The 13,757-nt window shown below is 44.4% G+C and overlaps 1 protein-coding gene across 2 annotated transcripts in view; it reads left to right on the forward strand.

The window, feature by feature from the left end:
- The window catches only part of SRSF10 (serine and arginine rich splicing factor 10), a 28,240-nt gene extending 26,095 nt beyond the window's left edge, over nucleotides 1-2,145 (forward strand). For both annotated transcript variants that reach the window (XM_075336100.1, XM_075336101.1), the window contains exon 6: nucleotides 366-2,145. In XM_075336100.1, the coding sequence (XP_075192215.1) occupies nucleotides 366-627 (262 nt within the window). In that variant the 3' untranslated portion in view covers nucleotides 628-2,145. The remainder of the gene's footprint in view (nucleotides 1-365) is intronic.
- The last annotated feature ends 11,612 nt before the right edge of the window (nucleotides 2,146-13,757 follow it).

The following is a 13,757-nucleotide window of genomic DNA, read 5'->3' on the forward strand; positions in this document are numbered from 1 at the left end:
AGTCTATTAGAAGGCCATTGAAAGTGATAATTTCTTACAGGTATGTATTGCACAGCATGAATTGCTTAATACATATAGGGGTAAAACCCCTCAGGCAATATATCCTGAGAGCACATATAAACCTGCAAATGTGGGCCACTAGAACTGCTAATGCTATGAGTCCAATGGAGATCAGTCAGGGCAAATAGAAAAGATCCCTTGCTGGCGTGTATAGCGTCCCACGTGTAGTCGTGGGACGCTATACACGCCAGCAAGGGAGGAAAGGAAAGGATTGAGTTTACCCTGCAGTGTATCTGCAGATGTATTTCTTTCTAAAACTGAGAGAAGTTGGCATACCCAGATTAATTGTGACAATTTTCCTGTAGATTCAATCGCCGGCAAAGATCACAATCCAGATCGAACACTAGATCACGATCCAAATCCCAGCCAAGAGAAGATAGAAAAGAGCAGCGACGTTCTGGATCCAGATCACAATCCCGCTCCAAAGTAGACGGCAAATACAAACCAGGTCGAGAGTCCAGAAAAGAAGAACATGAAAGATCAAAGTCTCATTCTCACTCAGAGTCAAGGTCTCGGTCAAAATCTAGATCGCGCTCTTGGAATAGTCACAAATCCAGTGGCCATTAAATTAGCTCCTGTAAACCGTTTAATTCATAAAGATGTTTGTTTTTTATTTTTTCTCCTTTATCCCTCCTAATGTGCTACAGTCATTACATTTTCTATTCCCATCTGACAGCAGCTGATCAAAGTAGAATAGAATCTTACACTCAGTAGAATAGAATTATTTTATTTTTTTTCTGTTGGCATTTGTCTTAAATGTTTTTGCTACTTCTTGAAATGCTGAAAGGACAGTTTGGTATTGGAGTGTCTACCAGAGTTACTAGCTTGTCTAGCCACAAGACACTAAACCAAAAATCAATTGCTAATGGACCATAAAAGTATTCTTTATTCTTAACGTTAGTTGTTCTGGCTTCTACCCTGTCATGGTAAACTGTGTTCTGCCTATTTAAAAAGGGAAATATACTTAGGCATGGTGCTGCATAATGGTTATTGGGTATTAAAGGTCCCCGCACTATAAAATGGTAAAACACAATTCTTTTTTTTTATTATTATATATCCATCAGCTTTGAATATCCTGAGGACCTTTTTTAAATGTAGCCCATACTAGCCTGCACCATGATGTATGAGTATTGATTTGAACTGATTCTATAAATATGGCCTAAAACACTCTAAAGTAAATACATTGGCTCTAAGGACATATGCAGGTGCAGTTAAATAGTTCTTGGCATGATTTTTTTTTTTTCTCTCTGATGCCTGCCTCACATGTATTAGTGTACAGGTTGCAATGCCTCGATTGACTGTGGGTCTCTTAAGCTCAATGATTAGCCTCACAGGCTTATATGGGATTGTTAGCATGTGTCAAGAGGCCAGCATCCAGTCCAGTAATCGTGGTCTGTACACTGATCATTAAATGCAGATGTATGAAGCAGGCCTAATCTATGCCCTGCTTTTACATATGTTTTACATTCTATTTCTATTCTGCCCATTTTGTCTTAGTTCTTAAGCTTTCATTCAATAGCTGCAGGAGAAACCTATCTACTTTAAATATGCAAAATTGACCTGAATGTTGCGTTTCACATATACACCTTATGTTTGCATGTTAACACTGATACGCGTTATAGTAACTTCCCTTCTACATGAGAGGCTAGGGACACATGGGATATTTTTTATAAATCTAAAGCCTTTGGGTAGCCAAGCAGGTGATCCCAGAAGGAAGAGTTCGTTTAACAGACAAAAGCACTGACAGTTTCTATTCATTTTAGACTAGGTAAATAAATGTTGTCAGTGGTTGTATGTTGGGGGATGAGTCAATTCTTTAGCAGATGTAAAGGCATCATATAATCCATTGCTAAAAAAACAATGCAGGAAATGCTATGTATAGACTATAAAAAAAGTGACCATTTGGTCACGTTCTGATTTGAGTGATCAATGTGTATATTCACAATTATATTTACTATATTTCAAAACGACATCTGTCCTCCTAGGTTTGTTTCTTATAGTTCATATTCTAAAATGTGTTCCTTATATGATGAATTTCATATTTGTCCAAAACCATTCTCCATTAAACTTAAGTTTTTTGTCTTATGTAATGCGAACTTTTTTTTAATATGTACCACTTTGTTTGGATTGACATTTTACCAGGTGACAGTTATTTAATATATTTTACTGGATTTTTTTTTTCCATTTATTTGTATTAAATGTAAAAAAGTTACATTTAAAAAAAAGTAAAAATAAAAAATAAGCGCATTTGGGATCAGTGTACATAAAATTCTGACCTGTCAGAATTCAAAAAATAACCCATAGGATGAAAGGTGTCAGAATTTAGCATTTTTTTTTTCAGGTATCTCACAATCACTACCCCTGAAAATAAAAACTGCAATACAAAAATGTTGTGCCCCACAAACCATACCAATGAAAATCAGAGCTTGCCATTGATGAGCCGTGTTGGAAGTGGCTCACGACACTCCGAGCCGAATATGGCTCTCCAGTATTAAGGTTGTGGACCACCGCCCTAGACAAAATGATTATCTGATAATCAAACATATTGATGACATTTCCTGTAGGTAATTTTTTTTTTTTTTTTTTAATCACAGAAAATCCTTTTCAGAGCAGGGATGGGTAATTTTCCACATGAGAACGATGACTGGTGGTCAAGGATACACCAATATTCTGAAGTTAATTCTGTGCAATATTATAATATAAAGTAGTAATATTTAATTTTTTAGCAGAATTAAGTATGCTGGCATCCCCCCCCATGTAGACAATGAGCTCCCACAAAGCCTCTAAATACAATGAGCCCCCTCACATAGCCTCTCTATATAGTGAGCCCCACACCCTCTTATATATAGTATGAACCCCCACAGGCTCCACACTAGGAGTCCTCATATTGCCTGCAATATCCAGTATGAGCTGCCACATGGCTCCCATTCTTTGTGCTCTCATCCGGTGCATTGACACTCTGCTCTGCACATGTGATGTCATTGCATCTGCTGTGCTTCACTCTACTTGGTCTGCATCCTGAGGATGATATTTGCCTACTGGGGAGGGCATGGTGCAGCCCAATGTTTTCAGCCCTCCAGCTGTCAGTCCTTGGGCCTGACTGAAGCAGCTAGCGGGTCAGATGTGGCCTGCAGGCCGCATTTTTTCCCTGCCCTGCTTTAGAGAATTCTATTTTCCAGGACCACATGACAGCACCACAGGAGTTGCTTCCTCTGCCCTCTACAGGGACAGGAACACAAGAGGTTAAAAACCCCTCCCAACCTCTCCAGTGTTTTTCCTGTCATTGTACAGGACGGACGTAGGAACTTACCGGGATGTACGGGGTCCAGGTGGATCGAGGGGGGGCTCCGCTCTCTCTCCTTCCGGCCTGTCAAGACGCCCCAGGCCGACACCTCGCTGCACGGGGTCTCTCAGCCGCGCCGGTCGAGCTGCAGCTCCCGGCGCCTGCCGCCTCCCTCGGCCTCCAGCCACGCGAGACTTCTGGGCACAGCGTGGAGAACGCCGGCGCATGTGCGGACGCCGCATTTCCGGGTTAGTGCGGCCCTGGAAAGTTGGCGCGAATTTCAAAACGGTACTCGGACAGCAGGACTGCGACCTGGCCCCTTCACTCAGGTAATAAAAACCTGGAAGGGTAGGGTGGTGGTACATTGGTTTTTCGTTAGGCTGCACGCCAGCACTGCCTGTGATGGCTGAAAAGGAATCAGACACTAAAACCCCTAAGGATGCCCAGGTCTCTAAGTGTCAGCCCTTCAGGGTTTCATTGCTCTGTAGCCGGGAGACTTGCCTTGTTCTTTTTTTTGCAGGGTGGAGGTTCTTCTGTGGGTTCTGGCACCATCCCCAAAAAGAAATGTACCACTAAAGTTAAACGTTGTGCGGTGTGTGATGTTAAACTCCCTGACACCTGTGTTAAAAAGCTCTGCGAGACCTGTATTACAAAACTGATCTCTGAAGAGCAGACTACCCTCCTGTCGGACATGAGGTCCATGATACGGGAGGAGGTTCAGGCTGTCGTTGCAAGTCATCTGCTCCCAGGGTGTTCACGAAGATAATGACGGAAGTTGTGGCGCACCTGCGAATATCCAACGTGTCCATCATCCCTTACTTGGACAACCTTCTGCTGTTGGCGGATTCCCCGGAGGAGCTTTGCCGGACGATCACCACCACCTTGACTCTGCTGACGTCCCTCGGCTGGATCATAAACGATCAGAAGTCCAATCTCAGGGCGGAGACGAGAAAGGTGTTTCTGGGCATTCTTCTGGACTCCGATGCGCGAACATCCTTTTTGCCATCTCAAAAAGTAGTCATCAGGTCGAAAATCCGGACCTTCGGCCAAAAGAACCAGTGCTCCGTCAGAGAGGCCATGAGCATCCTGGGCATGATGACTTCCTGCATCCAATGTGTTCGCTGGAGTCAATTTCACTCCAGGCCACTCCAAAAGCTGATCCTGTCTTACACTGTGGGGTCCCGCTGGTCCCTCCATTGCAAGATTTCCCTGACCCCTCAGGTCATTCAAGGTCTCAGATGGTAGATGTGCAGGAAAAAATCTTCAATTGGGCGTTCTGTGGGACTGTTCGCCATCCGTCACGCTCACAACCGATGCCAGTCAGACGGGCTGGGATGCCCATGTGAACTCCCTTTACTTTCAAGGCAGGTGGCCCCTGGAGGTGTCAACCCAGTCGTCCAATTTCAGGGAGCTGCAAGCGGTCTGGCAGGCTCTACAGGCGGCTCCTCCCTTGTTCCACGGTCGCCATGTTCGGGTCCTCTCGGACAATGTTATGGCGGTAGCATTCCTTCGTCATCAGGGGGGCTCTCGCCACCCACCCCTGCAGGCTCTGTCATCACGGATCTTTCAGTGGGTGGAACGCACGGTCCTCTCCATCTCGGCTATCCATCTCAGGGGCTCGGACAACCATCTCGCGGACTTCCTGAGCAGGCGCACGATCGACCCATCGGAATGAGAGCTGAAGGACAGTGTCTTTCAGGATCTGGTCAAAAGATGGGGTACACCCCAGGTAGATTTGTTCGCGTCCAGGACCAATGCCAAACTACCAATCTTCTCTCTGAATCCCCGGGATGCTCCGGCTGCGATCGATGCCATGGCCCAGCCTTGGTCCATGGGACTGGTGTACGCCTTTCCACCCCTGCCGTTGCTCCCCAGGGTACTCCGGAAGATTCAACAGGACGGCGCCCATGTGATTCTCATAGCCCCGTTTTGGCCCAAACGGAGCTGGTTCTCTTTACTCAGAAACCTGTTAGTTGCAGATCCGGTTCTCCTTCCCCTGACGGGCGATCTCCTCAGCCAGGGTCCAGTGCTTCACCTGGGCCTGGCTCACCTTCAGCTGTCGGCCTGGATCTTGAAGGGCGGTTCCTGAGACGGAAAGGCTTGTCATCTCTACACTCCAGGCAAGTCGTAAGCAGATTACCTGGACCATCTATGGGAAAATCTGGAAGAAATTCTGCTCCTTTTTGGGTGAAGAACCTGCTGACAGTTCTCGGCCTAATGTTCCGAAAATCTTGGATTTCTTGCAACTGGGATTCCGCAAGGCTCAGCGTCTTCTTTGACATGCCACTGGCGTCCAATCCCTGGATTGCCAGATTCGTGAAGGGGATTCAGCGCCTTTGCCCTCCAATTCGGCCCACAGTGCCTCCCTGGGATCTGACCTTGGTGCTCAATGGCCTTTGTGATTCTCCCTTTGAGCCCTTATCTACCATTTCGATGGAACATTTGTCCTTCAAGACGGTGTTTTTAGTGGCCATCAACACGGCTAAGCGGATTGGTGAATTACAGGCTTTGTCTATCAGGGAACCGTATCTTCAGGTCCTGGATGACAGGATTGTGCTGAAACTTGATCCGACGTTTCACCCCAAGGTGGTCTCCTCTGCTACCCTGGAACAAGAAGTTGTTTTGCCATCCTTTTGCCACAACTACACGAACCAAAAGGAACAGCGGCTGCATTCCTTGGATGTGAAGCGGACAGTACTGAGCTATTTGGAGGCCACCCGGAACTGGAGATTGAACTCAACCTTATTCCTTCAGTTTAGGGGAAAATATCGAGGCAAATCGGCATCTAAGGCTGTCCTGTCTCGATGGGTTAGATCCACAATATCCTCAACCTATCAATTGGCGGGTAAGACCCCACCAGATCACCTTAGAACCCACTCCACTAGATCACTACCACATGGGCAGAAAGGGCGGGAGCTTCTTTAGACCAGATTTGCAAAACTGCCACTTGGTCAGGTCCCAACACTTTTTGTAGGCACTACAAGTTGGATATTCTGTCCTCCCACCAGACCTCGTTCGGTAGGAAGGTGCTCCAGGCAGTAGTCCCCCCTAAGGATAAATTAATTTGGTATTCTCCTGTGGTGCTGTCCTGGAAAATAGGAATTACTACCTACCGGTAATGATGTTTCCAGGATCCATCATGACAGCACCCTTATTTCCCTCCCTTTGTTTCTACTGCGTGTGCATTTACATTGTATGTAGCTCAAGCATGAATAAACGTGGTGTTATACCCATCCTGGTGTGGTACTTGAAAAGCCATTGGAGAGGTTGGGAGGGGGAGGGGTTTTTAACCTCTTGTGTTCCTGTCCCTGTAGAGGGCGGAGGAAGCAACTCCTGTGGTGCTGTCATGATGGATCCTGGAAACATCATTACCGGTAGGTAGTAATTCCTATTTTTTGGTTTGAATAAGACCGTAAAGATTTTTTTTTTTTCTCCTAGTTCCCTCTTTGGATACTGACTGGTAGGAACTAGAGCTGAGCTGATCACTTTGCTCAACCCTGATCCATAGTTCAGGTCAATAGCCTTAGTTGTGGACAGGAGTTGTACGAATTCCCGTGCAGTCTCGGGCTCCAGGTTCAGCTTATGATGTGCTACACAAGTGATATCTGCCAGCTCAGCTAATCGTAACCTAAACCTTGAATCCTGGTGGTTAAGAAAATTTGCCAGCTCCTGTAGACTGCGAAAGAATCTATTTGTAACAAATATTGAACTAATCTGTTTACTTTTTACTCTCCTTTTTCCCCTGATCAGCAAACGTGTTTCCATGAAGATTAAGTATTTGCAGTTCATAAAATGTTAGTTTATTAAATGTAGGGGAATGATTCTGACTCCTTTTATATGGAATCTGTCACCAGGTTTTTTTTCTGCCTAATCTGAGAGCAGTGTAATGTAGGGGCAGAGAGCCTGATTCTAGCGGTGTCATTTACTCTGGACTGCTTTGTGTAGTTTCGATATAATATTTATCCGTAGATTGTCAGTAAAGGGACTACTTGGTGTTCTGCCAAGTAGTTCAGCATATTCATGAGCTCTGTATACTTTTTCTGCATCAGGAGCTAAAAAAAGCTTCTATAGATCTGCAAAGCCGTTCCATCGTCTTTGCCATACGTTTTATTAGACAATACAGGCTGAAAATTATGGCTTTTGGTAGTGAAATAATCACTATATATACATAATATACATACATACACATAGTGGTGTTCAGAAGGCCTGCATAGGATAAATTGATTTTTCAAGTTTTAAACGTTTTCTGTTGAATGTCTTCGATGCTAACATGACATATTATATATGGTTTTATTCAGAAAACAATTTTGCATTCTCTCCCTGTAATATTTTTGCTTTTCAAGCAGTTTTGCTTGAAATTATTGCAACAATATAGGAATTGAAAGCACAACTAAATATTGTACAGCTTCAGATCCAAAATTAGCCAATCACAAATGAGGTTCTTGTGACCAATCATAACCTGGATATGGCAGCCAATCACATTCCATTACAGTGCATCACATCTGCTGCATAGTTTGTTTGTTTTATCTGTAGGTCTATCTAGTGCAGTGTTTCTCAACTCCAGTCCTCAAGACCCACCAACAGGTCATGTTTTAAGGTTTTCCTCAATATTAGACAGGGAATAATTCAATCACCTGTGCAACACTAAGGAAATCCTGAAAATCTGATTGAGGAAAACCTGAAAACATGATCTGTTGGTGGGTCTTGAGGACTGGAGTTGAGAAACACTGATCTAGTGAATCATACTATAGAGTTTTATGATTGGAGCCTTCAGATGTTTGTCAGCGGAGGATCGTGTTCGAGTTTTGGTGCTACATGGTGAGGGTTATACAGATCGCAAGGAAGGTCTGCTGTAATCAGAGTACAGTTGTAAGAATTTTGCAGAAACATGAGCAGCTTGGAATTACCCAGGACAGGCCCAGATCTGGTCGACCCAGAAAGTCAACTAAAAGGGAGGCTAGAGTACTGATAAGAACATCCCTTGCCAATCGAAAGCTCACCTCTCCTCAGCTTCTTCGAGAATGGCAAGAAAAGTGCAATATTGAGGTAGCAACATCAACTGTTAGGAAGAGATGTTTGGAAGCCGGATTGGGAGGGTGCAAGGCCCGAAAGAAGCCATTGATGACAGCCATACAAAGGCGAAAACTGTGGGCATTGAAATATTCAAAATGGAGGAAGGAGGAGTGCGAAAAAGTGCTATTTAGTGATGAAAGCACTTTTTGCATTTTAGGAAATGATGGCAAGTCTTATGTGAGAAGATTTCCATATGAAGCCAGATTGTTTGAGCTTCTCTGTCAAACATCCGATGAAAATAATGGTCTGGGGCTGTACGGCAGCCAATGGTGTTGGAAGGCTTCATATTGTGGAGGGTATGGTTAATGCAAAAAAATACATGGACATCCTTAATAAGAAAATGCTGCCTTCTGCTCAACACCTGTTTTCAGGGGATTATATCTTCCAGGATTATAATGCTCCTTGTCACAGAGCTAAGACAGTAACGGAATAGGAAAAAAAGAACAAGGTGGCTAATATTGACTGGCCAGCCCAGTCCCCGGACCTCAATCCAATTGAAAATTTGTGGCACAAGGTATCAGTAGAGATATCTAAAAAACAGCCAAGGACCAAGAGAGGATTGAGGCTCTGATACAGGCCTGGAACCACATCATCACTCGTGAACATCTGCAGAAGCTTGTTCACTCAATGCCACAGAGATGCAAGTTGGTGCTCAAGAGCAAAGGCTGGCCAATAAAGTATTCAAAGCTAAAGATGCACTCAAAAGGCCCTTTTCAGGACTCTAAATTAAATAAAAAATAATAAATCTTAAAAAGTAAAATTTAAGTCTGTGTGAACTTGCATTGGAAGTTAATGAACTTAGAAACCTGTTCACCATTCTACACAGTGTAGGTATGGTTATGCTGTAAAAAAAATATAAAAAATGCACATACCATAACCATTTATACACTTGGGACATTCAAAAATCAGTATGGCATACGAGGGATTACAAAAACATACATGTTCCACCAGTTTCACTGTAAAGATGCAGAAGTATGAAATATATAGTTTTCATTATGCCTATGCAGGACTTATGCACACCACTATGTGTATATATATATATATATATATACACACACCGTATTTTTCACTTTATAAGACGCACCGGAATATAAGACGCACCCCAAACTTAGACATAAAAAAAGGTAAAAAAAAGAAAAATGGGGTCCGTCTTATACTCCGGTGTTCTCTTACCGGAGGGGGTAGCAGTGGTGGTGAAGCGGGGTCACAGGAGGCACAGGTTGTGCTGGCAGGCGCGGCGGGTCAGTGGCAACGGGGACTGTGGTTGCAGGTGCCGTGGCGTCCGTGGTTGTAGGCGCGGTGGCGTCCGCGGTGGCAGGAGCCGTGGGGTCCGTGGTGGCGGGTGAGCCGTGCAGCAGGCCGGTGCAGTGAGTGTCCGCGGTCCCGGTTCAGTGGTGGCAGCGGCAGGGACTGCTCAGTGGTGGAGCAGACGGATGCGGTGTTTCCCCAGTGTGTCCGCGGTCCCGATTCAAGGAATGGCGCCCAGAGCGACGCATGCGCAGATGGAGCTCTCATCCAAGGGCTCCATCTGCGCACGCGCTGACTCCCGGAGCAGCGCGTGCGCAGATGGAGCTCTCATCCAAGAGCTCCACCGCCACCATCATTTGAAAGTGGGACCGCGGACAACTGGTAACATGCTGCACAGCCGCCCGCCCCGCATGCACAGAGTGGCAGCCAGAAGACTGCCCGCCCACCCTGCGTACAAGCCGCCGGGTACCTGTGCTTGTGTGCGGTGGCAGCCGGGTACCCATGGCTGTGTGCGGGCGGCACCTGGGTGCCTGTGTGAGGGCGGCAGCCGGCTGCCGCCTGCACGGGCACCCGACTGCCGCTCGCACACAGCACCCGGCTGCCACCGCATGCAAGCACAGGTACCCGGCTGCCGACCCCACACAGCACCCGGCTGCCGCCCGCACACAGCCACGGGTACCCGGCTGCCACCGCACGCAAGCACAGGTACCCGGCCGCTTGCATGCAGCCACAGGCACCCGGCCGCCCGATCGCCTCAGACAGGACACCCCCCCAGGTACCGCTTCATAAGACGCACCCCCCATTTTCCTCCCAAATTTTTGGGAGGAAAAGTGCGTCTTATAAAGCGGAAAAATACGGTGTGTGTATATATATATATATATATATATATATATATACAGTTAGGTCCAGAAATATTTGGACAGTGACACAAGTTTTGTTATTTTAGCTGTTTACAAAAACATGTTCAGAAATACAATTATATATACAATATGGGCTGAAAGTGCACACTCCCAGCTGCAATATGAGAGGTTTCACATCCAAATCGGAGAAAGGGTTTAGGAATCATAGCTCTGTAATGCATAGCCTCCTCTTTTTCAAGGGACCAAAAGTAATTGGACAAGGGACTCTAAGGGCTGCAATTAACTCTGAAGGCGTCTCCCTCGTTAACCTGTAATCAATGAAGTAGTTAAAAGGTCTGGGGTTGATTACAGGTGTGTGGTTTTGCATTTGGAAGCTGTTGCTGTGACCAGACAACATGCGGTCTAAGGAACTCTCAATTGAGGTGAAGCAGAACATCCTGAGGCTGAAAAAAAAGAAAAAATCCATCAGAGAGATAGCAGACATGCTTGGAGTAGCAAAATCAACAGTCGGGTACATTCTGAGAAAAAAGGAATTGACTGGTGAGCTTGGGAACTCAAAAAGGCCTGGGCGTCCACGGATGACAACAGTGGTGGATGATCGCCGCATACTTTCTTTGGTGAAGAAGAACCCGTTCACAACATCAACTGAAGTCCAGAACACTCTCAGTGAAGTAGGTGTATCTGTCTCTAAGTCAACAGTAAAGAGAAGACTCCATGAAAGTAAATACAAAGGGTTCACATCTAGATGCAAACCATTCATCAATTCCAAAAATAGACAGGCCAGAGTTAAATTTGCTGAAAAACACCTCATGAAGCCAGCTCAGTTCTGGAAAAGTATTCTAGGACAGATGAGACAAAGATCAACCTGTACCAGAATGATGGGAAGAAAAAAGTTTGGAGAAGAAAGGGAACGGCACATGATCCAAGGCACACCACATCCTCTGTAAAACATGGTGGAGGCAACGTGATGGCATGGGCATGCATGGCTTTCAATGGCACTGGGTCACTTGTGTCTATTGATGACATAACAGCAGACAAGAGTAGCCGGATGAATTCTGAAGTGTACCGGGATATACTTTCAGCCCAGATTCAGCCAAATGCCGCAAAGTTGATCGGACGGCGCTTCATAGTACAGATGGACAATGACCCCAAGCATACAGCCAAAGCTACCCAGGAGTTCATGAGTGCAAAAAAGTGGAACATTCTGGAATGGCCAAGTCAATCACCAGATCTTAACCCAATTGAGCATGCATTTCACTTGCTCAAATCCAGACTTAAGACGGAAAGACCCACAAACAAGCAAGACCTGAAGGCTGCGGCTGTAAAGGCCTGGCAAAGCATTAAGAAGGAGGAAACCCAGCGTTTGGTGATGTCCATGGGTTCCAGACTTAAGGCAGTGATTGCCTCCAAAGGATTCGCATCAAAATATTGAAAATAAAAATATTTTGTTTGGGTTTGGTTTATTTGACCAATTACTTTTGACCTCCTAAAATGTGGAGTGTTTGTAAAGAAATGTGTACAATTCCTACAATTTCTATCAGATATTTTTGTTCAAACCTTCAAATTAAACGTTACAATCTGCACTTGAATTCTGTTGTAGAGATTTCATTTCAAATCCAATGTGGTGGCATGCAGAGCCCAACTCGCGAAAATTGTGTCACTGTCCAAATATTTCTGGACCTAACTGTATATATATATATATATCTATATATATATATATATATAGATATATATATATATATATATATAAAATGTGTTCCTGGTAGCCTCAGGCTTTCAGTCCTAGTGGCTGTAACCATTCTCTGGCACTGACTGCCACTTCTCACTTCTGCATTGCATCGTTGCAGTCGACTGTCAGTCAGTGCCTGGGTGTGGTTACAGCCACAGCCCACTGTGTACTCATCAGTGACTGAAAGCTGAGGCTGTCTCAAGGTATAAAGAAAACACTAGTAGATCATTTAAATTAACCAAAGTACTTTCGTATTTTGTATATATACAACCCCTGGTAAAAATTATGAGATAACCTGGCTCTGAGGATGTTCATTAAGTTGTTTAGTTTTGCGCCATATCTGCTTTTTTTTTTTTAAACAAAAGTAAAGTCATTTCAAATGGCAACTTTCTGGCTTTAAGAAACACTAAAACAAAAATCATGAAAACATAATGTGCTTGCCAGTAACTGTTAATTTCAAGACCAAGCAGGGGGGGAATTATGGAATCACTCAATTATGAGGAAAAAATTATGGAATCATGAAAAACAAACAAAAAAAGAACACTACAGTACATCACTAGTATTTAGTTGCACCACCTCTGGCTTTTATAACAGCTTGCAGTCTCTGAGGCATGGACTTAATGAGTGACAAACAGTACTCTTCATCAATCTGGTTCCAACTTTCTCTGATTGCTGTTGCCAGATCAGTTTTGCAGGTTGGAGCCTTGTCATGGACCATTTTCTTCAACTTCCACCAAAGATTTTCAATTGGATTGAGATCCGGACTATTTGCAGACTATGTCATTGACCTTATGTGTCTTCTTTCAAGGAATGTTTTCATAGTTTTTGCTCTATAGCAGGATGCTTTATTATCTTGATAAATGATTTCATCATCCCCAAACATCCTTTCAATTGATGGGATAAGAAAAGTGTCCAAAATTTCAATGTAACCTTGGGCATTTATTGAAGATGTAATGACAGCCATCTCCCCAGTGCCTTTACCTGACATGCAGCCGCCCCATATCATCAATGACTGTGGAAATTTACATGTTCTCTTCAGGCAGTCATCTTTTTATTGTTTAGCTTTTCTGTATGTAAATCCCTTTTCCTTTAGGCGGTTTCTTACAGTTTGGTCACAGACTCCAATTTCCTCCCATTCGTTCATTTGTTTTGTTGTGCATTTCCTGTTTTGGAAACCTATTGCTTTACTTTTTCTGTCTTGACGCTTTGATGTCTTTTTTGGTCTACCAGTATGTTTGCCTTTAACAACCTTCCCATGTTGTTTACATTTGGTCCAGATTTTAGAAACAGCTGACTGAACAACCAACATCTTTTGCAACATTGCATGATGATTTACCCTCTTTGAAGAGTTTGATGATCCTCTCCTTTGTATCAAGTGACATCTCTCGCATTGGAGCCATGATTCATGTCAGTCCACTTGGTACAACAGCTCTCCAGGGTGTGATCACTCCTTTTTAGGCCTAAGACACACACTGCATGAAAATCGGACCGAGTGGAATGCGAT

The sequence above is a fragment of the Anomaloglossus baeobatrachus genome, chromosome 2, assembly GCF_048569485.1.
Source record: "Anomaloglossus baeobatrachus isolate aAnoBae1 chromosome 2, aAnoBae1.hap1, whole genome shotgun sequence".
NCBI lineage: Eukaryota > Metazoa > Chordata > Amphibia > Anura > Aromobatidae > Anomaloglossus > Anomaloglossus baeobatrachus.